This window comes from Diadema antillarum, unplaced genomic scaffold (genome assembly GCF_040938485.1).
Source record: "Diadema antillarum isolate AM-2024a unplaced genomic scaffold, OU_Dant_1.0 seq00000592_RagTag, whole genome shotgun sequence".
NCBI lineage: Eukaryota > Metazoa > Echinodermata > Echinoidea > Diadematoida > Diadematidae > Diadema > Diadema antillarum.
Genome location: NW_027271523.1, coordinates 320,382 through 346,187, shown reverse-complemented (window position 1 = coordinate 346,187; position 25,806 = coordinate 320,382). Strand labels below are relative to the sequence as shown.

Below are 25,806 nucleotides of genomic sequence, written 5' to 3'. Positions count from 1 at the left end.
CAAAAAGGGGGATTATATTGCTACAGCTTTCTTGGAACGAGCTCTAAGTTTACAGGTAAGATGCGAGAACTGCCAAGTGCTCATTTACTCTTTATGTGCCACGTTCACACGCCCAACTCAGTCGACCGCGTGCCAACTTTGCATATTCTGCTCAGACGCACAAAGCCGCCCAAACCAATCAAAAATAGCCAAATACTACAGTACAATGAAAGCATTTCTGGCAATTCCATTCCTGTCACATGTTGCTGGCACGTTATGTGGTGACTGGCTAGCAAATGGAGTTTCCAAGTGGATTTGCAAGTAAATTCTATTAAAGTTTCATACACTGTTTTGTGTACAAAAGGCAAGCCCCTATAATAATATAGCAACTCAAAGAAAAACAATCATAATTTGTCACACAATTTACATCTAAAGAAAGCTTGGCATTTTCTTTACAACTTTGCTCATTACATGACCAGGGTAGCAAAAATCTATTGAACTTACACTGATTTGAAAAGCAGAATGTTTCCCCAAAGTATGACTAAGTTGCTGTCCCAGAATAATATGGCACACACAGGGTTTACACCATGGCACATAAAGAGTTAAGAAAAAAATATATATAGTGTACACTGTACTTACAACATAAATTTATGAAGTCACTTGTTACTCAGCCACATCTCCGAGATTAGGTGTTTTTTTTTGTTTTGTTTTTTTTCAAGCAGCAATGATAAATTGTATTATAATCATTAGAAATTAGACATTTGATGATGGGACCTTTCAAAAATTTCACATATTGAAAAAGAACACCAGGATTAACTCACTGACAGAGTGGGCAAGTTTCTTGAGTTGGCAAGCTTCCAAGACTCGTGCCAATGTCTCAGGTTGGTCCACATTTGATGCCAAGCCTTGCTGCCAATCTAACAAGATGTCATACATTGCATAATCCGGGTTCTTCCATTGTCTGAATGACTGAAGTTTGGTGTACTTCAGAGAAAGTCTTAACCCTACCGGGATGTACTTGTCAACTGAGACATCCTCAGCAACGTCGAACAGCTGGCGTTGCTCCAAAGTTCTAGACCACTCAGATTCCCGCACAAAGTTCTCTTCTTCAACTGCAAACAAAGCAACAGAATAATGATCAATACAGACACTCAGAGCAATCCTTCTCTCAAAGCATTCTTGGATTTTTTCTTTCTTTCTTTCTTACATCCTGCACATTCAAACAATTTTGAGCATGGTTATAACTGATTATTTTTTTCCTTCATCAAAACGTTTTCCAAAATTGGCCGCACATGATAATCTATGAATGTGACTATGGTAACTCTTGAAAAAAAAAATCCCTTCCTCTGGGAATTTCTGGAAACTTGATATGACTGTAAACTGCTGATGCCCCATCTCTGTTTGCTTTAGATTCATATTCACTACACATTTGCAGCAACTTTACAACTATGATGATAGGAAACAAGTTATTCTTTTGTCTCGCAAGTAAATCAGAGTATTAAAGGTGTACGATGTTTCGCTCGCTACTGCTGGCCTTCGTCAGGTGCAATGAGACATGGTGGGCATGTCAACAAGCTATAGCATGTATGCATGTACACAGGTTACAGAGAACGACATGTGGATGTGGTAGTCCCCCAGTCTGTGTCCTAGTCAGTGCGCCCTCCTGTGGCGACTGTTTGCTGATTTCATGCGGACCTAGTTGGCAGCATGCTGGCTCACAGGACGGGCTGGGCAGTGCGCCATCCTGTGACCGCTGTTTACAGCATTCATGTGGTCCTAGTTGGCAGCTTGCCTTCTCCCGGGATGGGTCGGGCAGTGTGCCATCGTGCGTCTGTTAGTTGCCATCCTGGTTCAGTGATTCGGGTTTGTGCACTGTGCGTTGGTGAGTGCAAGTGCAGCGCATCCATGACTCGGGCAAATCCATTGCAAACATCTCTGTTGATGTTGTCTTCAAAGAGTCGTAATCCTTCACTCTCCTGGTGTACCACTGTCTTGCTGTGTCTATGCACTTCACACCCACCTAGTCCCAGTGGTGTTGGGCAGTCCATGCATGCTCTGCTAACTGCAGATGCCTCCGTTTTGTGGTTAATGACATCTCACCGGTGTTCTGCTAATCTTTCCCCAACACATATACATGAAACTCTTCCTACAGTCTCTGCAGGGTATTCGGTAGACTGCTCTGTCTTTCCTGAGGGGTGGTATCGGGTCTTTGGCTCGAACCAGGTGATTCCTGATGGTGGTGTCGGCTTTGTAGATGACACAGATGTTGTGTTTCGCCAGCCGGTGTCTGAGAATGGGAGCGATTGACTCCACATAAGAAAGGACAACAGTGGACTTGTACTCCTCATTGTCCTGTTCACGTGGACTTCTTGCCAGTCGTGCCTTGTTGACAAAACATTTGGGATAGCCATTGGCTGACAATGCTGACCGCAAATAATGCCTCTCAGCTGAGGTGCCTGACAGCTGAGTGATGATCTTGCTGGCTCGATCGTAGAGGCATCTGACTACTCCTCATTTGTCAGAGACTGGGTGATGTGAGTTGAAGGCGAGGTATTGGTCTGTGTGGGTAGGCTTTCTGTATATGGTGGTGCTCAGTTTCCCCCCTGCGCCCCTGTGGACTCAGGTGTCAAGGAAAGCAAGACTCCCTTTCATTTAATGCCATGAGGTGAACTTGATAGAAGGCTCCCTCCTGTTCATGAACTGGAGCAGTTTGTTGGCGTGTTCTCTGTTGGTGACGATGAAGGTATCATCAACGTACTGGCTCCAGATCCTTGGTGTGGTCTTGGGACATTTGTCCAATGCTGGCTCCTCGAAGGCCTCCATGTTCGCATACACGCTACATATATAACCTGTGTACACGCACCATCGTGTCTCATTGTACTGGACAAAGCTCAGCAGTAGTTAGCGAAACGTTGTACACCTTAACTATGATTTCTTCAAAAGATTTTCAAAAGATTAACTTGTTTCCTCATTGTCAATAGAACTCACCACGATGGTCAATATCTTCACAAGAACAAAAACTATTTTGCAATCTCTGTGTGGTCGACTGCAATGACGACAACAATTCAATCTTGTCAGAGATGATAAACAATCTATGATTACCTATAAAGAATGTAGACTAAAAAATCCCTCATATTTGGATACTGCACATGAAAATTGATGAAAAGGAACATTAAACTACAGTAGCTAATGTCACTATGGTGACTGGTATGCTTCCGCCATAATGTATGGTTCTCCTAATAGGTCTACAGTACAATGTCTTGACAATGTGTGATGAAAATTTCACATAATGGGCAAAATATCAAAATGACAGGTTCGTCACAAATGAGTTGAATGTTCACTTTCCTTGAAATTGGTTTAATTGGATAAATGGCTATATTGTCTAAGAGTACAGGTACAGTGGACTCCCGTTATACATTATCGAAATTTTGTTATACCTGAACAAATAAACAGGGTGGTCCACGAGGGGTTTTAGCATGTCGCTGCAACATGCTAAAATTCTTGTGCAACATCCTAAAAAGCCAGCAACATGCTATGCAATATCCTTAAGAATTTGCAACAAGCTCAAAGTAAAAGTATTAAAAAATGTGCAAAACATGTGCATAACATAAGAAACATCAAACTACCAGGTACTTTAGATATTTGTGTGCAAAACATGAGAGAGAACATTGAATGTAAGCAGCACAAAGAGAGATAAGCAGCAAAATATTGCGTAACTACGTACTCATCGTGTGCGCTCCGCGCATATTCAATTTCTGCAATATTCTCAGATTCTGAGCTTGCAACATGCTAAAATTTCAAGTTGTGGACCACCCTGAATAAACAAATTTTTACTTCGTTGTAATCGGAGTTTTGTTATAACCACGTTCGTTATAACGGGAGTGCACTGTACTTGGGCATTGAAGGACTTTTACTTGACTTTTGACCCTCATATTAGTTCATTCAATGAGCAATTTTCAGGGTATGGAGAATGATTTCACATTGACCTTTGACCTTAAACCTCCGGCCGATTTGATTCAAAATCAAATCAAGTAATTGTCCCATCATACATCATCCTCGCGCCAAGTTTGGTGACAAATGCTTCATCACGTAAATGGATAAACTTTAAGAGTTGACCTTGACCTTTGACCTCTTGCAGATTTCACTCAAATACTACTTTTAATAAAATTGCCCCATAATACCTCTCCCTTACACCAAGTTTGGTGAAATTTGCTCCATCCAGTCTTGAGTTATTGCGGAAATGGATAAATTTTAGGGTTTTGACCTTGACATTTGACCTTTGGCAAATGTCACTCAAAAACTAATACAGTAATTGCCCTATCATACATCATCCTTGGAGGTCAATAGCACAATCAGGGTATGCAATTGTGTAACAGGGGAAAAATGAAAAATCTTGGTGAAAATGTTTTTTTTTTGCTGTTTGTTGTAGCTGAGTGCTCAAATTTTCATTTCATGTAAAGAAAGAGTCAAAATTTTGCATTAAACTGCACATGAATTAGCATTTTAATTAGGGGTGTCGAATTACATTGAAATGACTAATATATTGGAAAAATTCATTAGAAAAAAGAGAATGTTTTTTTTTTTTCATCTGATATTACTGTTAGATATTCCTGATAAATATCCCTTTCATTCACCACCAGTACAATGTACATAGCCATGACATATCACAAATTATGAATAAATGTCATATTTTCACTTCTCAAAATGGATAATCAATTTTGTAGGCATTATTTTGAATTCAAATAAAACCACTTTTACATATTTTATATTTCACTTTTGCCAAAGAGTGAAGAGGCAAAACTTTCAGGAATAGGTAACAGACATATATTGGCCATTATTACAAACTTTTATGAAATTAGGGCTGGTACTGAGGAAGATATGATATTTTTCATCAAAAAATTATCTGTACAGTTTGTGCGCACAGTGTTTGGATCCATTCTCATACTTGTAAACACAGATAGAAGAATGATGACTTGAGTTGATATCCAAGCTGTGACACTCAAACAATAAAGCTAAAATACTGTTTTATTGCTTATGATACAACGTGTATCTTTAGAAATTGAACAAGCATTGAAATATGAACACTGAACACTTATCATATGACCTTCATGCAGTATAACATGGGCGTGGATTGGTCTTTTTTTTCCTCAGCAATTTGTAAAAATATAAAAAAACAAGTTCTTAATGCTCAAATTTGCTAAAATTTTCACACAATAGATTTCTACTTAAATATGTACAATTCATGGCTAAAAAAACAACGATATTCAATAAGGGGAAAAGATTCTTTTAAGTAGTCAAATTAGGATATACATCACTGAAAATACTGAAAAACGGCTGCACTTATTTTCCTCAGCATTTGAAAATGGCTAAAAACTCAAAACTGGCTGAACATTTATTGGCAAACAGCACACCATATTGTAGTGTGTCTTCAGTACTTTAAGGAAAAGCAGAAAAATAAGCTGTTTCTCCATGTATAGCCGTACAGCATGGGTTAAAAGGTCACAATGTCACAAAAATAAGCCAGCATTACACTCCTACCAGGATGGGACTTCAGACCTCATAACTTTCTCCAGCTGAAAGGACCACTGTTTTTTATTGCATGCAAGCAATGCCAGGAAAAAATCCATTAATTTGATACCAAACACATAGGGGTAGACTTAAAATATGGACCTCAAATCTTGATTTTACGTAAGTTGTAAAACACTTTTTTTTTGACGCATTACATGGGTTTTGGGGGGACTTTTAGGTAATTAATCTTTAATAATCAACAGTAAATGAGAAGAAATTAGCTATTGTATTACCACATGTGATTACTGATGTCTTAGCATGCTGCATGTGAATTTTGAAGTCAGTTGGTGCATTCTTTTATAAGTTACAATTTTTTAAAGTGAGAAAGTCATGATTGTATACCCTGATTGTGCTTATCACCTGGACCAAGTTTGGTGAAATTTACTTCATCCAGTCTTGAGTTATCCTGGACATGGATACAAATTCATGATTTAACCTTAACCTTTGACCTCTGGCCAATTTCATCTAAAAACTAATAAAGTAATTGCCCCATAATACTTCATACTTGGACCAAGTTTGGTAAAATTACACTCAATATTACTCAAGTTATCACATAAACAAATGAGGACAGACATATGTACAGACGTACAAACGGACAGACAACCCGAAAACATAGGCCTCCAGTACCCTTAGGGCGGTGGCATTAAAAAGGGAAATCTAAAACGTTTTCACTTGACCTTGACAAGGCTGAACACTTTAATACCCATTTCTTCTACTGGTCCGACCTGGCTATCTGTCAGACCATTTACTACACCATTATAGTCGGTACCCAGTTTTTCCATTTTTTACTGATCCATTCCAGAAAAAGTGACTTGTCAGACAGTGAATTTTACTTGTCAGGGACCGCCAGATCAGTGCCAGTGTTGCCTTTGACCTCATGACCTCTCTAGAGAATCTTTATTGAGTTGCAGACATAAAGACTAAGTTTCAAGAAAATGACTTGTGGCATTGCATAGATATAGGGGAAATACAGGGAAATTTTTGAGCATTTGACTTTGAACTTTGACCTTGAGCATGTGCACCCAAAAGTCGATAGGCACAGACACAAGGATGGATGGACGGACGGACAACCCAAAAGCATTATGCCTCCAGTGAAAGCCTCTCTGCCTCATTGAAAATAGTACAGCTTATGATATCAAAATAATTGACATTTTTTCACATACAACATCAAATGGTATTTGTGGACACAAAATGTGGACAATTAACTCATATCAAATATCTTTAACAATCAAATTACTAAATAATGATGTCCAAAGTCTAATTCTCAATTTTCAAATTCACACATGCACACTTACCAACAACTCTAAATTTCTGCATTGATTATTTTCAATCAGCATGGTGTTGAGCAATTTTTGTTTCAAATAAGGAAGACACTGTATCCTGGAAGCCGAAACTGTTATTCATCATGGCAAATTTCAGACAAATAGTTCACAAATTGTTGATTGATGATTACAAACCCTAAAAATCTTGACGATAAACTTGTAACATGATACATCTGCATTGTGTGAATTTGGCAGTCACAGCTCAAAGCTGTGGCAATTTTTTTTAGTACACCACAATACTATGTGTTTTGTGCTTATCACGTAAAGTTCATTTACCCTTTGACCTTTAACCTTATCATAATTCAAAAATATTTGAACGTAGCTGGCTTCTTCAGGTGATGTACCTGTGGTATGAACGAAATTTCGTTATAACGAAAGAAAACTGCCGGTCCCGAGCATTTTGTTATAACGGGAGTGCACTGTACAGTGTCACATGATAATGAACAAAATCAGACTGTATCAAATGTGTTTGTGACTTTTTCTAAACATTGGCGCATGTACAGTAACATGCATTACTTAACTTGCTGCATATTTCACACTCTTGGTGCTCAGCTGGATTGTGATGATTTCATGAATTATTTTTGCTGTAATATTTTCTGATGCACGCGCCTTTAAGGGGTTCTTTATTTTTCTCCCGATAATCTCTTCACATTTGTGCATGCATTCTTGAAAGGTACAATGCAGCGCCGAATTCACAATCCTTTTTGCGCCTATTTCTACCCCAAATATCAGTGGGATTGTGACGATTTCATGAATTACTTCGGATGTAATTTTTTTTGATGCATGCACCAGAATGGTTGAAAATGCGTTCATTTTTGTCCCGATAATCTCTTCGCATTTGTGCATGCGTTTTTCAAACGTACACAGCATGCACAGGGCCGAATTTGCGATCCTTTTTTTCCCCCGAAAATCTCTTTGCATTTCATAAATGCATTCTTAAAAGATATACGACACGGCCAAATTCATGATTAGTTTTGCACTTATTATTCCCTCCAACTTCAATGGGATTGCGATGATTTCATGGATTATCATTCGGCTGTAATCTTTATGATGCATGCACCAAAAGGGGTTGAAAATGTGTCTTTTATTTTTCTCCCGATAATCTCTTTGTATATCGTACACGCTTTTTTAAAAGGTACGACACGGCTGAATTCATGATCCTTTTTTGCGCCTATTTCTACCTCAAATATCAGCGAGATTGTGATGATTTCATGAATCACTTTGGCTGTAATATTTTGTGATGCACACACAAGATCTAAAAGGATTGAAAATGTGTTCTTCATTTTTCTCCTGAAAATCTTTTCACATTTGTGCATGCATTTTAAAAAAAATACACAGCATGCAGGACCAAATTCGAAATTCTTTTTGCACCTACTGTTTCCTCAAATTTCAGTGGGATGGAGATGATTTCATGAATTATTATTCGGCTGTAATCTTTATGATGCACATGCCATAAGGGGTTGAAAATGTGTCCTTTATTTTTCTCCCAATAATCTCTTCACATTTCGTACATTACGACACAGCCGAATTAATGATCCTTTTTTTGCGTCTATTTCTACCTCAAATATCAGCGGGATTGTGACGACTTCATGAATTACTTCGGCTGTAATCACCTGTGATGCACGCAACAGAAGGGTTGAAAATGCGTTTTTATTTTTCTCCAGATAATCTCTTTGCATTATTTTGTGCATGCATTTTTGACAACCAACACACGGCATGCAGGACAGAATTCGAGATCCTTTTTGTGCCCATTATTTCCTCAAATTTCAACAGGATTGCGTTGATTTCATGAATTGTTATTCGGCTGTAATCTTTTATGATGCACGCACCAAAAGGGGTTGAAAATGTGTCCTTTATCTCCTGATAATCTCTTCGTATTTCATGAATGCGTTCTTGAAAGGTGTATGACGCAGCTGAATTCATTTCCTTTTTGGGCCGAAACTACCTCATATGTCAGTGGGACTGCGATGATTTCAAGAATTATTTTTTTCTCCCTAAATTCTCTTCACATTTGGTGCACGCATTCTTGAAAGGTACACGGCAGGGCCGATTTCGTGATCCTACTAGCACCTATCTTCTTTGTGAGACCATTCTGAAGGAATGAAAATATTAATTTTGTGAAATGTGTTAAATGATAATGAATGTGATCAGATCTATTTACTGCTGAATATTTTTTTACTAAAATTTTACTAAGTTTTATTAAAAATGGGCATGCAAGTAAATTAGTTTCAACATGTCAAATGCCATGCTGCTGTGCAGCCGGGATTGGATCTTGCGTTAAAAAATAATGAGTAAAATAACCACAGAAATGCGTGCACTTCTATCAATACTCCTTTCCTGACATGGCCGCCGATCGCAAGCAAACAAACGAACAAAACAGTTACATTACATTGTTACATTGTACAGTATACTTTGCATGTATTGCATGGCATGGCAGTGCGAGAGCAGTGCCAATGCGTAAGCAAGCTCGAATAACCATCTCTTGACTGCTAATGCTCAAAACTAATATGTATACTGTACAAATTGCACTGGCAGACATAAACAAAACTTGCGTAAAACTTGTTGAACAATGTGATATATTGCATTTTATTTCTTCCTGATCGGGGCTGCTCTTTTTCTTTCTACTGACCCCGCCAATGCTATTTTTACTGGTTATGTAGGACCACTAACTTGTGGATTTCCTGAAATGTTACTGGCCAGACACTGACTTTTACCGGTCTGGGACTGTCGGACCGGCGCCTGTGTGCAGCCCTGTCTACACGTATGTCCTGCTTTCACCACATGGACAAGACAAAAATTAATTAACTTACACATGGACATGAATAAGTCCCTGTCGATTCTCAGTTTCTGGACTATGATGTCAAACAGGAAGCGGGCCTGCCCTTTCACTTGGTTCTGGTCCCACTCATGAAGAACCTTGAATGCAACCTCTGCAACACTGACGCCTTTGTCCATCTCAGACTGTCGATTTCTAATGCTGCTACCAGAGCATTCCAAAGACAGGGCAAATTGTGTGAACTGTTCATGGGTGATGTACTCACTGATTTTCCACAGGGTTATCTCTGTCACTTCTGAAAAAAAAAAAAACAGACAAATGAACACCCATGGCTGGAATGAAGATGGCATTTCACAATAGTTGGTCACCTTTGACCTCATACTATGTAATTTGAATCTATTTAGATATTCTTGGCATGGTCATAAAGTTTTACTATAATCATGTCAACCTCAAGACTTTCTTAGAGTAAAGAAGAGCGCTGAATACCTATTCACTGGAGGATAGGTATTGGACATACAGCCTAAATAATGCTGCTACCACAACAAATATGTAGTATATGGGTACATAGTAAACCTGGAAAGATAAAGTCCAACATAATCCACACTAAATTCATGAAATTCTTCCACGTCATTTTTTTTTCCAACAAGGATTAGAACCAGCACTGGCTGTCAGGCAGAAGCTTGATGGTCTAGCGGATAAGACGCCTGTCCAGAGATCAGGAGGTCACAGGTTCAAACCCTACCTGAGTGCATGTACGCCCATTTCTGTCATGGCTACTATTAAAACACTAATCAATTTAGTGCTTGTTTACGTCCATGTGGGACAATTTGTCAATCAGTTGAAATAAAATAATCCACACCAGTTTACCAATTGCTGTTATGACCTAATGTATAGTCTGGCCAGCAGAATGGACTGATCCCTTATATTAGGATTTGGGCCAGTTTGCTGAGCAATTGACTTGACACTGTCTAGCAAGCCATGTCTCCTCTCCCCTAATGCCACACCCCCTAACCCTAGCTCTTGCAGCCCCCTTCCTGAAACTGTTTGACTGTACCTGTATCTTCTAGCTCAGCAGGAAATCCATGTTCAAATTCCACAGGTACAAGGAATTCAGCACCTCCAACTTCCCTGGATCCCACAACGCCACCTCCGTCCTCTGAACCAGCCGTTGGCTTTGGAGCAGGTCCCGCTTTGGTGGTAGGCAAAACAAAATTAAATGAATATGTGGGGTATCTCAGGGGTGAATGATATTAAAATGAGACTTTAGCTTTCAGAAAGTCTGTCTAGCCTAAATATTGTGAGAAAGAAACATGGGTCAAAAAAATTAGAGGGATATACAAGCATGAAGTTCTGCCCCTTGATAATATCAAAGCAAATGATCATTTTTCTTTCCTACTTGCTCAAACATTCCTTATTTAGTTGCTCCAGAATTATCACTACTAGTTTTCTAATATTTAATGAAAAAAAAAATTGAAGTAAATGTTTGTGTGTTGGAAATGTCAGATTCTGACTGCATTGTCTGTCCTGTGCCAATCTCTGAAGAGTTCTTTTAAACTTATTTTTTCTCTCCAAGAATCGGTCTTACTCTCAGATAGTTGCAATAATTTTATCTATCATAGTGTAGACACAGCCAAAGTTTGCATCACTTTAATTTGGGTGAAGACGGTTGTATTTCTTCACATTACTGTAAAAGTTGACATTTTTCTTGCATTTTGCATGACATGCACATCTCACACATGCAATATTTTTTGCTTCCTATGTAGTTCGTATTTTGATTCCACAGAGTATGAATACACATGAAATTCACCTAACTTGGCCAAGCACGAAAAACTACTAAAAATTTGAAAATGTCCACTTTTCAAAGTATATGAAGAGTAAATTGTTACAAGTGCAATGGTACTGGATCATGCATTCGTGAGCAGACAAACAAGACTGTCAATTCATTACAGTGAAGTGAAGTTGACTACATGCCTCATGTTTTTCAAAGAACGCAAATATTCTTTTTTTTTTCCACTGCAATACTAACAATTGTTCAATGGTTGTTTTAATACCATAATTCATACGTCATCAGGCATGGTTTTGCCATGGCCCAAGTACAACAGCAACAATTTTTCAGGGCTAGGCAAATAGAAGTCTGCTAAATGAAGAGCTCACAGTATTGAGTAATGTACTGTAAATGGTTGTGACATCATTGCATATTTTCAAGAACTGCACAATGCATACTCATAAAATAGAACTTCTTTGCAAAGTTGCGTGATGAGCACTAGACCAATCAAAGATTGATTATGCCACAAATATTTTGTGAGGTTGTCATTTTCAAAAATTTGCAAGCTGTGTGCTTTTTTGCGAGTTAAAAGCTTGCAAAAGCTCTAACTCTAATCTCGACATGAATGAGAGATGTACCATCTTCATTTCATTTTCCGTTCATTGTACTCTACAATCGTGAATTCAACAATTAATGAAATTGTTGGGAAGTCCCGAATCATGAAAAATTAGACTCACTATGGCGTGTACAGCAGCAAGAACTTTTTTTAAGTGTGGTGTTCTACATGCAATGGACAATGCTTGTATTTTTTTAACTTCATTACCTCCTTCTCCTCCATCCTCTGCTCTACCTCCAGTTCTGCTTCGACGACGAGTAGCGGCACTCCCCTGGTTATTATTCCCACTCTTATTTCTTTTAGGCCTCTTTTTAGGCATCTTGCCTACAAAAAAATGTAGTCTTCACATACGTATAGACCTATGCACCCATGTATAAATCTAGACAAAGCTGAAATTATTTGCTTTTCTGTTGCAAGTTCTCAAATGTCAGGAAAAGGTGGATGATTAGCTCCTGAAGACGACATGAGGCCTCGGTCAGATGGAAGACTCCAGCGGTCAGGCACTGCTCATTCTTCCTGGAAGGTATCAGGAGTAAAATGTTATGGACATAAGGTAGATTACTAAACTGTGAAATGCTGTGACCTGCCATGATACTAATACATAGAACTACAATGTAGGTTTTCTTACATCTACACAAGTAAAGTTGTACAATGTAACATAGCTTGATCATTCTTGTCTCGAATAGAATTTTGTGTTTCATGACAAAATCCATCCTTGAGAAAACATTACCCAGTACTTAAGTTACAGTACTGAAGCAAATGATACATAGTACAGTATTATAACATTTCCTGAAAACATCTTTTAAATGGACATTAATTGTCGTCCAGGTTTTTATACTTGCATGTATACTGTGATGCATGTTTGTACAAGTATGCCACCATTTTGTCTTCAGTTGAAGTGCATTGACTGTACACATTCATCTTTCAAAGCCAATATAATGTTTCCAGACTATCTCTATGAGAACAAACCAAACAAGAGTTCCAAATGCTAAAACTAAACTAGAAATGTCGCTATGGCGACTGGTACAACCTGTATGCCTCTGCCATACAGCATAATTCTCTTAATAGGTCTATAGTATGTCCTGACAATGTGTGATGACAGTTTCAATTGGTAAAATATTAAAATGAAATATCATATGCTGAGTCACTGTTCACTTTAATTGAACTAGATTTAATTGGATGAATACAATTTCTAAGAGAGCATGTATTTGGGGATTTGAGGACTTTTAGTTGACTTTTCACCCCTTTATAAGTCTAGATGCATTGGGCAATTTACAGGTATAGAGAAAAAGTGTAATTTCAGTATAAAATAGTAAATTGTTAGAATTTTTACCTGGCTTTTGACCCTTAACCTTGACCCTATGACCTTACAATCCCAATAGAATCACTGTCAGGCAGAACATGCATAAATATTGGTTTCATGACGACACCTTCAGCCACTTCCGAGACAAGGAGGAAGAAGTGAAATCAAGCACATTCACTTGACCTTTGACCTTTTGACCTTCTTGGCCAAAAACTTCCCAGAGAATTTCTATTGGGTAATACATGTACCAAGTTTCAAGAAAAATCTTGCTGGTATTGCATAATTATGATGGAAAAAGTAAAATTTAATGAGTTGACCTTGACCTTTGACCCCTCTGGTCTTGACCTCATGACCCCAATATTTCCTAGACAATCACTGCCAGTCAGTAGGACCTACATGCATATTATGCACTACGTTCCATGAAGATGCCTGGAACGCTTTCCAAGATATGGAGAAAAAATGGCATTTTAACATTTTCACTTGACCTTTGACCTCATGACCCCAAACTCTCACTATAGATTCTTTATTGGTTAATACATGTTATACACTAAGTTTCAAGAAAATACCTTCAGGCATTGCATAGATATGGGGGAAATAGTGAAATTTTGTGTATTTGGCCTTGACCTTTTGACTGTGAGCATGTGTGCCCATGAAAGTTGATAGGCACAACTTCACCCCTTCATACATATACTGCCAAGTTTCATTAGGATACCTTTAACGTTTCTTTAGTTATGCTGTCCACAAATTTGATTACAGATGGACGGATGGAAGGACAGACAACTCCAAAAACATTTAATGCCTCTGGCGACACTTCGTGGTGGAGGCATAAAAATATATATAATGTTCCCAAATCAGGCCCAAATTCTACTTTAAAAAACAAACATTATATCATTCTACATTACTACACTGTATACAGTTGAATGTCTTCCTTTCACAGAACAAAGTTGTGTGGCATCTACATTTCTCACCCTTGAACAGTAAAAATTCTTGAACACAATTAGATAGGCCCTACCATCAACTGATGCATAATAAAAGTTGATATCATTACAATATTGGACATGAAAAGAAAAAGTCATTGAATTCAAATTAAATTGCACATTTTCACCACAAAGCATTCTTGCTCACAATCTCACATGCAAATTCCAAGCATTTTAGGTAATCACCTAATATCACTTTCATTTGATTTTGCACATACACAAAAAATGTTCTTGATGATTTCCATATACAGAAGTCTTAGTGAATTCTAGACAATATGCTATTAAAAGTCATATTTGCTTCGCTAAATTTTTAAACATTAACATAAATGCTTTCAAAAGCAAAACAAAGAATATATACATGTGACTGCCAAGCTCAAAACCAACAAAAAGTCACAGATTATGATTCTCTGTATTAAATGGATCAATGCTATCAATTTGGTTTTTAACAGACACTAAATTTTTTAGTTTGTCAAGATCCCTAACCTGGAAGAGTAATCTTTTCTCTGCCTTCTATCAAAATTTTGGTGGCTTAAATGTAGAACAAAACTGAAATGGAAATATAAGCAGTTAGTTTTCCAGGAAGTGGAACATAATATCTTATTCTCTCCCAACAAGCGCTGCTTTCGCTGGGTTTTCATTGATCCCTACAATTTTTTTATTTTTTTTTTTTACCAGCACATTCTGAACAGCACGCCCCAGTGAACCTAATCTTTAAATCCTCTTTTCTCCCCTTCCTATGAAACATACTGCACCTTTTAACTTTCTCATTCAGTCACTTTAGGAATGGGTTTTAGAATGGTCCAATTTCAACAAGTTAGACTCTGTAATAACTGATTTATCATTTTAAGGCTTGGAAGTAAGAACTTGAGTACCAGGTACCTTTTTTTAAATATATGCAGAAAAGTGGACTCAATTTACTCCATGGCTTATTTTTTTGTGGATTCTTGAGCTGGGTAATCACAGTTGTGATTTTCAGTTCATATATTTATGGGCAAGTCCAAGATAAGGTCCCCTCAGAAGGCAAAATTTCATCTTTGCTCAATATTGACATGCTTGGTATCATTTTGAAGCTTATGAGTTGAAGTTTTGATTTCCATCCGGGAGGAAAAAATTATATTACATAAATTTATGCAAATTTCAAGGGCTTCATTTGCATAAATGTGAAACACAGCGTTACGTATGGGACATTTATAAAAATTCATATTAATTCAAAGGAAAGCAAATGATATTTGATTAATATGTGGACATAAGAAGTTCATCAAATAGTTTAACTTGGTATTAAAATTTAGGGATTATGCAAATGATTATGCAAATTAGCTCGTGTCCTATCATGACATGTCCCATACGTAACAAATTGAGGTCATTTTTTTAGGTGTTTTCTGAAATTGCTAAGGTTATATTAATGCCCTTTTGGAAAGTTCTAACTTATTGTTTAGAGAAATTGAATACCATAGAAAAAAGAAAAAACAGTAAAAGGAATATTTTTTATTAGGCATTGAAATAATGTTACGTATGGGACAAATGCGTTACCTATGGGACATCCTCATACATAATGCATGTGAATGCATGTAGCTAGCTGGGAAGGTCTCTCAGTACACAAATGGTCAATCATCCTGAAGAAAGCATCCCAACATTGTAGCTACTTTTTGAGTTATAGACACTTTAAACAATACATGTACTTGACTGAACAATTTTCAGAAAGGGGGAGGGGAAAATGGCAAAATACACAATGAAAAATCAGCATTAAAGGGATGGTACAGTTTTTTGTAGAAATGGGGATTCAGTTTTCAACATTTAATGAGATGATTGGAAACCAATTATATGAATTACTAAAGAGCATACAATCCTAAGACTAGAGGAATTCAAAGTTTAGTGATGGAGATCCAAGTTGAAATGGTTGTGATATAAATATTTACACAGAATATAAAGTAAAATGATATATTTTTTTTAAATTGCAAGTGATACACAAATTGTCCTTATTCAGGTTTCAATAATAGCCACGACAAAATTCATGGGTATACATACTGAGGTGTGACTCGAATCAATGACCTGACTGCTAGACAGACATCATATATCTACTCGATCACTGGGGTTCCAGCAGGTATTGCTTATCTATAAAAATTAATATTTCTTGTGTCAAGTTGTTTTTTATTGAAACGAAATGGCAAACTGCCCTTCATCAATAGAAGTAAACACTTTAAAGGGATAGTACAGTATTGGTAGAGATGAGAATTGGGCTTTTAACTTTTTGCGAGATACCAAGAAAACACTTATGATATAGTACAGAGCATACCATTTTAAGAGGAATTCAAAGTTTATTTGATGAAAATCGGGTTTGGAATGAATGAAACATCCAAAAACAAAGTAAAACAAAGCAATCGTAATAAAGTGTGGGTCCCACACTTTATTAGAATCACTCTTTTTTGGATATCTCAGCCATTTCAAGACCAATTTTCACCAAATAAACGTTGAATTCCTCATAGAATTACATGCTCTTTCATATTTCATAAGAGGTTTCTCATTATCTCACCAAAAAATGTTAGAAACCTGAAATTAGGTCTCAACCAAAACTGTACAATCCCTTTAAACTATTCAATTTTTCAGTAGTAACTATCCTGATAAAAATAGGGCATACATACTCAGGTTGGTCATAAAAATATAGAATATGATTAAATATGATTATGATGGTAAATATTTGGGGAATATTGTTCCCTTTTTAATCTGGATCAGTATTTGAGTAGTTTCAACTGATTCCATTTCAATAATTATGCAAAAATTTGTTTATGGGTATTTTGCAAAATTGTTTTGCAAAATACCCATAAACATGTCTCTCCACACACTAAACGAATGGGGGACAAAGGGCATGCATACTCAGGTTGGTCATAAAGATATAAAAATATGATTGAATATGATTAGGATGGTGAATATTTGGGAAATATTGTTTCCTTGACAATCTGGATCAGTATTTGAGTAGTTTCAACTGATTTTACTTCAATAATTATGCAAAATACCCATAAACATGGTTCTTCACACACTAAATGAATGGGGGACAAACTGTCCCATACGTAACTGTCCCATACGTAACACGTCATGTCTGTCTTTAATTAGAGCTTTTTACCTAATGACACGAAACTTACCTGTGATAATCTTGAGTGTTGTGACTTTCATCACGGTGAGTTACAAGTTGTAGAATGAAATACTTTCAGAGAGTTTTGAGGTTGAAAAAAATGTTCAAAAAAACAAAAATTTTCTGGTCCCATACGTAACGGCACATTCTCTTCTAGAATATCATTGTGAAGGTCATTTTTCTCCATTTTTTGCATGATTATACTTCTCCTAGATATCAATCACCATGATAAAGTTTGATATGATCAAAAGCCATTCACACTATTTTTCAGGTCATAAAAGTCTCTGAATGTCCCATATGTAATGCGCGTGTTATCTTGGACTTGCCCTTAACAGAAATTATGATTTGTGTTCACATCAATGGGATATTCTTGAGAAAATTATATCTTTGAATCTCACTTGCATGTTGACATTTTGCTGTTTAACCCGTTAACCCATTGAGGACGGTTTGATTTTGCTTCAACACACATTTCCCATAGATGCTTGCCCGAGTATACTCGGGACTCGTCCTCAACGGGTTAAGGACGAGTCCAGAGTATTCTCAGGCAAGCGCACTACCACTAGCTCGTATTACAAGTATGGCATTGGGAAATGTGTGTTGTAGCAAACTCAAACCGTCCTTAAAGGGATCATATGTGACCCTGCACCTCAAAACAAACAAAAAGTCGCCAGACATGAATTTTTAGTTAAGACCATATTCTGAAAGAGCAGACTTTAAGCTTTAAAATGATGTATAACTCAAATCAAATGGACTCTCCTAACCCATCTAAATATTGGAAAGAAAGCACAAACTCAGGAAAAGTGTGAACTGAGAAAAGAGGCTCTGAAGTACAGTGTCTATTCAAGCGCTTAATCTTTACCAAACCGTGCTGGCTGTGTGATGAATGGGACAAAAAACAGGAAGTAAACCACCAGAGTAACAACAATGAAGGAATTATCAGATTAAAATGAAATTGAGCATGCCTCACTAACACATTCTGTCAATAATCAATGCAAATTTTCAAAGCAGTAGCACTATCCTTTCAAAGTTTATTAGAGTTGAAAGTGAAGAGTGTGGATAAGGTTTTTCAGAAATGAAAAAGGGATTCTAAAGACACACCTAATCACACTACTCTACCAAAAATGTTCGAGATAAACTGCTAAAAAAACACACTTTCCTGCCCGTTTTATGATGCCAAATTTTGCATAATGTAAAAGAAGACCCGCTCTTTCAGAAAATATGAAAAAGTCAAGTTCGGCTAGGTTGACCCATTTCACTTATTTTCAGTCCTCACGCAAAATCAGTATGTGCGACTTTATGTTCGTTTTGAGGTGCACGGTCACATATAGTTTTGGTTGAGACCTCATTTCAGGTTTCTCACAATTTTTGGTGAGATGAGAAACCTCTTAGTCTCATAAAATATGAAAGAGCATGTATTTTTTTCTAAGAGGAATCCAACGTTTATTTGATGAAAATTGGTTTTGAAATAGCCGAGATATCCAAAAAAGAGCAATTGTTATTATTTAAGTGCGGGACCCACACTTTATTACGATTGCTTTGTTACCTCTGCCAAGGGAGGAGGTTATGTTTTTCGTTACTGATGGTTTGTGTGTTCGTTAGTTTGTCCTAACTCAAAAATTAGTTAACGGACTGGGATGAAACTCACAGGAAAGGTTGAGAATGACACAAGTAACAAACAATTAATTTTTGGTAGTGATCCGAGTATTTGGGGGAATTTATGAAGGATTTTTTATTTTGGCAGGTAGGGTCAATGAACTTTGGAGATCAGGCTTTGCGTATTTGAGGTTTGCATGCGCGCACTGAAGTGCGTGCTCTAGTATACAAATGATGCACAGGATAGAGTGCGTTAGTGTAGGCGTATAGTGCACTGGAGGGTATTTACAATAGTGAAACATGCATGAGGCGAAGCCGAGTGCCATGTTGCACTACATTGTAAATACCTGAGAGTGAGCTACGCCTCCACTAACGCCACGAAATAATCCTGTGCATCATTTGTTTTATAAAATGGGTCGAAAATTTGAAAACTAACAGCATTTGTCAGCGTTTTTCACGTACCTTTGTGGGTCAAGACGTCCGAGGATGTTCGTCCCAAACATTTACGCACGTCGCACTCGGAAATCCCACACATGTAAGTACTGTACGTATAAGCGTATACATACGCCACATGATTGTTGTGCACAAGAAAGACCGGCTGGCAGCCCGAACGAGAAATTGTTTACAGGATTGACAGCGCGTATGGTAGCGCGCGACGCACTTGTAACAACTGATTAAGTGCGCACTGCTAGTGTAAACATTGTGACGTCAGTGACTTTACGCTTTTTTGCAAGGCCGTGCATGATAGTAAAAATTAATGCACGCACACGTGACTCATTTCAGCGCTTCCAATTGGCTACATTCTTGAACCCATTTTATAATTTCTGCTAGGGCGAAGCGGGCCGTGCAACTGAGAGTTTATGACGTAACAAAGGCTATGGGAAATCAGGGGACTTTCAGCACACAATGCTCACTGATTAATGGAAGAATAAGATCAGAGGTGGAAATGAGGTGCATGCTTGGCGGAGGTCTGCACTCTCAGAGTCAAGAGAGCTTTCTAGTTTTAAAAGCGTGTAAATTAAATCTGTTCGACTGGACTTACTTGTGAAAATCACGGAGAAAACAGTTTCGTGACTCGTCCGAGTCACTTCTTCAGCTCTGTCTGGCTGGCGAGCATTCACCCGTGGAGGGTGAATGGGCGATGTTACTGCCTTTATTGTCTGTACGTCGAGGAATTTTCCGGATCACCGACTTGTATGTTGGTGAAAGGTTGTGTCGGAGTCCCCCTCCCCTATTGAGTGAAGGATTTTCCGCATTCACATACACAGCTTCACGGACTCCTCTTTCAAACCATCTGGTTTCCTTGTCAATGATGTCGACCTCTTTGTCTTCAAAAAGGTGCCCCGTGTTCTTCAGGTGGGTGAACACGGCCGACTCGTTCCCAGCTGAGCTGGATCTACGATGTTGGTAGAGACGTTTGTGGAGAGGTTGTTTGGTTTCGCCGATGTAGTTTTCTTTGCAGTCTTTTCCCTGACACTTTATCCTGTAAATTACACAACCTTTCACCAACATACAAGTCGGTGATCCGGAAAATTCCTCGACGTACAGACAATAAAGGCAGTAACATCGCCCATTCACCCTCCACGGGTGAATGCTCACCAGCCAGACAGAGCTGAAGAAGTGACTCGGACGAGTCACGAAACTGTTTTCTCCGTGATTTTCACAAGTAAGTCCAGTCGAACAGATTTAATTTACACGCTTTTAGCATACTACCTGGATGAATCAAAATCTACATCGATATATTTCTAGTTTTACTTTGTTTTTTGATGTTTCAGTCATTCCAAACCCGATTTTCATCAAATAAACTTTGAATTCCTCTTTTGTTAATGTTCTGTACTAAATAAAGTGTTTTCTAGGCATCTACCAAAAAGTTAATTATTAAAAGTCCAATTCTCATCTCCACCAATACTGTACCATCCATCCCTCACATCCGACGACAGCTTAAACACTAACTACACAGCAACTTGAACAAGGTCACTGTTTTGTGAGACATCGTGAAACGTCTAAATTCCTTAATGTCGTTAGAGGCTACTTTTCTTTCATGGATTCTCATTTCATGAAGAGCTCGAGACCACTATGTGTAACTCACATTAGATCTAACATTTAGACCTAACTACATAGGCCTACCTTTTTTTTTTTTCTAGACTAACGTTAGTAAAAAGGTACAGGCTGACCACCCAGGTGTAGATCTAATATCATAGTAAAAATACTAACATTATTAGAAAAGCATGCAGAGAGAGTTCTAAAGCCTACACTAATGGTAATGTAGTTAGAATCTAAAGGGGCAAACCTCCTGCTTACAACTTTCACGCAGCTCATTTTCACTTAGGCCGCCTAGGTCTCAGGCTAGATCTAAGTTCTAGGTCTAACGTTATGAGTTAGTTAGGGTTAGAAATAATCAACATTAGGCCAGGGTTTAAACTAACAGTTAAGCTTTATTTTAAGCCCTACATAAGGATAGGTTTAATTAGGTGATACGAGTATCCTCTCGGATCACCTTCTGTATCTGTACGGATTCTTTCTTCTTTATTTCTTTATTTCTCCGCAAAAGTTGTGCAGAGGTTAATTCTGAAAGTCCTCTGGATATCAATGTCAAACTCATACCATGTATGCATCATGTCCCAAAGACGACAAATCTAATGTATCACTGTGATCAGTCGACCGTGACGTCACTATGACGTCATTATATGAAAACACATTCTCAATCATATCTCATTAATGGAATGGAATTTTTCAATGAAATTTACGTCACATATATTTCAAGTCAAGTAAATTCTACTCATGTTCTCAAAATTCATATTTTCTCTTAAAACGTGCGCATACGCGCACGTTGAAATATTTGTATGCTCCAATCGAGCTCAAATTTTTTTTGCACACGTTTTAGACCATTTGGAGCATTTTTTGAAAAATTGAAAAAATCGGACGTACGCGTACGCGCGCGCGCATATACGCACGCACAGCTCATATGCAATAGAAATTTCCCGTTTTTTTCACTTTCATCGGATGTCTGAAATGTCAAGGAATATTTCTACCAAGTTTCAAGTCAATCCGACTCAATATGACGTCATACGGGCCCGTCAAAGTTGAAATTCCGCGCGCGCGTCAATGGCGATATACAGTGCAACTATGCCAAAAAACTGCCAATTTTAAATCCAATTTTGCTCGTCAGGATGGACAGTGACCCCCAATTTTCTTTACATATTTTGAAAGGTGATGAGTTGTACATGTAAAATTTTTTTCATGAGGTGGCAATGCTGACAAAATGATTAAAAGATATCAAATTTCTTATCAAATAGCTTATTTAATGTTCTTTCAAACATAAAATTACAAAATTTTGATTGGATAGCGGTATCACCTCGTAAAAATGGATTGAGAGTAATCCTGTCAAATTTGACCAGTTTACGTGTTATCTCTATGGGAGTGCAGTTTTTCTGGAAATGAAAATTGACATGACTATCTTTATCGAGCACTAGCTCACTTACCCTTCAGCAAATTTCTCCCAGATTTTACTATGTTGTAGCTGAGACTTTACGCTACCACAAGTGTGCCCTTCGTTTTTTCATACGATGTCGGGATCACGTCAAAAATTTTGGTTGAAATTCAGGCTTATCTTCGATGTATTGAGATATTTCTTTCTTTCTGCAACTTTCTATGCAATAACTCAAGAAAAACGGCCTCTATCACTTCCATATTTTGCGCATGTTTAGTTCATGTCACGTAAATTATTTCATAAAATAACAACTACTTGATCGGACACCATCTTGGGTATGTAAATTAGGGTCAAAGGTCATAAGTGTTTCATCATGTATCTTAGTGAATACATGTCCTATCTTTCCCATATTTTGTACGAGCAAAGACCATGTTACAAGGATCATTTCACAAAATAACTACTTTTTACTCAGATGCCATCTTGTCTGTGCAAATTGAGGTCAGAGGTCATATGTACTTCTTTTTGTATCTTCGTTATGACGTGTTATCTCTATGGGAGGGAATTTTTTTAAATGTGAAAATTGACATGGTTGTCTTTATCGAGCACTAGCTCACTTACCCTTCGGTGAATATCCCCCAGATTTTAATATGTTGTAGCTGAGACTTTGCGCTATCGTTACAATAGATTTTGTTTCTTCATACGATGTCGCGATCACAATAAAAAACTTGGTTGAAATTAAAGCTTATCTTCTATGTATTGAGATATTTCTTTTTTTCTGCAACTTTCTTTGCAATAACTCAAGAAAAACAGCCCCTATCACCCCCATATTTTGCACATGTTTAGTTCATGTCACGTACATTATTTCATAAAATAACAACTACTAGATCGGACAACATCTTGGGTATGTAAATTAGGGTCAAAGGTCATAAATGTTTCATCTTGTATCTTGGTGAATACCTGTCCTATCTTTCCCATATTTTTCACACGGATAGACGATGTCGCGAGAATCATATCACAAAATAACCACTATTTCATCAGATGCAATCTTGGGAGTGCAAAGGTGGGTCAAAGGTCATATGTACTTGTTGCTGTTTCTTCGTTATAGTGTATGCAGAATTTGGTACCAAACATGGCAGATATGACTCCCTTTGCTAAATGAGAATGCAAACATCACACGGCCAATGTCTCTAGTCTAAACACAGATGAAACTTGTATGGTCATGCCTATTGCGATCAGGACTCGAATCACTGATAAAAAAAAAATTGGATCACCTTAATTTGTCAGTGATGACAAATTACAATCTCTAGTTTGATGTTGGTTTGAAAATTTGTTTGAAAATTAAAGTAACGATTAAGGATTAAATTTAACGTTACAGGTTCGCGGTTAGGGTTTGGAATATTCATTGTGGGAAGAATCTATGTTTGGCTTTATAGCGTGGAAGCAATTTATTTGTTAGGCCTATAAACGTTACAAGTACGTGAGTACGACTCAATACGAGTTTAACTGAGGCGTTCTACTGTGTAAAACGCGTTGCCAATGGGCATAGTTTGCACCAGTTCTCACACGTCGGTCCCCAATCACGAAGCCGTCGAAGGCTCCGTCGCTAAATCAGAATACCGCCGGTTATTTCAACTCCATTAGATTTAGATTTAGATTTAGATTTTATTCGACTCTTCCGACCCCATTGCGGGGTATGAGAGTACAACACATAAATACAAGATATGGTTATAACCAGAGACTCCAACTCTCCAGTTTTCGACGGGAGATCTCCCGCCGAAAGCCCATTTTTTCAAAATCTCCCGTTCTCCCGTTTGAGATTTGATTTCTCCCGCCCTGGCTCCGTGTCTCCCGGTGGAAGGGATTTCTTACTTATTGCTATTGTATGTTGAAAAAATAAGCCTTAGATAGCACCAGAGAACATCTAGAACCCTAGGAACATCGCGCTTCGCACACATCAACTTGGAGTCTCCCGTTTGCTAACTGTTAGGGGTTTCGGGCGGGAGAATCTCCAGATCTGAAGGTGCTTAGGGTTGGAGTCCTTGTTATAACAATATCAAAGAATACATGTTTGTGATAAATTACAATGATGTATATAAAATAGTCTATACCTACTAAACATATATACAGTGATATATACAAATTGGCAAGCAAGGTTAACTAATCGTATGAACCATACGACCAAACAATCGTGACATACAACTACAAAATATGTACTAGAGATCGAGTATCACTGGATGCTTAATTTTTCTACCACTACGAGTTACAATATTTTCTTTCTTGACTACAGTATAGGTGGGTCTACTCAACTTGTTCAGGCTTCTGCAAATTTGCAAAATATGACATGATCAGCCTCACAAATAACACTAATCTTTTTAATTTAAGTTGTCCTAAATGCGAGCATGAAAATAATCTGGACATGTGTAATGAGCAAGGACGTTTAACCAAATAATGATTGCTTAAATATAACTGCCTTTCCTTTTCAAAGAAGGGGCATACGAAAACATAGTGAAACTCATCACCCGTTTCATGCCTATCACAACAAGGATATTGAACATCCCTTTCATCAAATGACTGTACAAATCTTCTATCATTAGCTGGCAACTGATTTGACCTACATCTAAAACGGCTCAATGAAATTCTATCCCTCTTACTCAACTGGACTAAATACCTTTCAAAGAGACTATTCGTCTTAAAAATCCTATAATTTAAACATAGATCTACTCTGTTTGACCAAACATTTGCCATCAAATCCTGTTTAGACATATCACTTAATCTCACGGTGATCGATGTCGAGATTGCACGGTTCCTAAACAGCGGGATGGCCTTAGCTTACCTTTTACCTGGCAGCAAATCTTTCGCCGGCAGTTCTTGTCTTTCCGCAGCCGGCATGTAGCCGAATACTAGTACTGTACACTTAAACTTTTACATGAATGAAAATGGCTGAATGTCACGTTCAATGTACATTAATGTATAGTGTACGTGTCTTCAGAGAAACCCACACACGTACGTACGCACGGCGCTCGCAAGCGCCAAGCCTTGGTCATGGTCATGATCCTATCGTGATCAATCCTAAACGCGCGCGCGCGCTGTTCGAGGTGTGTGGGGAAAACCGCTGACATGTTTTTTTTTGTTTTTTTTGCTTGTTTTTGTTCTTGTTTTGTTTTTGTCTTTTTTTAAGTGGGGGAAAACCCGAAATACTGTACACGTTAATCTATGCCCATGGGGTACTAAAAAGCCCCCGTCACACTAGAGCGGATCGAGCCAACGAATGCCCAACGGACCCGAAAATTTGGAGATACGCTCACATCCGTTGCTCGTCGTTCTTGACCCGCTTGACGTTCGCTGTATCC

At 37.8% G+C, this 25,806-nt stretch overlaps 1 protein-coding gene across 1 annotated transcript; it reads right to left on the bottom strand.

Moving 5' to 3' along the window:
• Nucleotides 1-9,105: 9,105 nt before the first annotated feature.
• LOC139735698 (uncharacterized) lies at nucleotides 9,106-25,380 on the bottom strand. The gene is made up of 5 exons (XM_071646444.1): nucleotides 25,290-25,380; nucleotides 12,234-12,542; nucleotides 10,700-10,834; nucleotides 9,680-9,940; nucleotides 9,106-9,140 (listed from the first exon to the last, which is right to left on the bottom strand). Exons 2-5 carry the CDS (start codon nucleotides 12,343-12,345, stop codon nucleotides 9,106-9,108), a joined length of 543 nt encoding a protein of 180 aa, XP_071502545.1. The 5' UTR covers nucleotides 12,346-12,542; nucleotides 25,290-25,380.
• Between the last annotated feature and the right edge of the window lie 426 nt (nucleotides 25,381-25,806).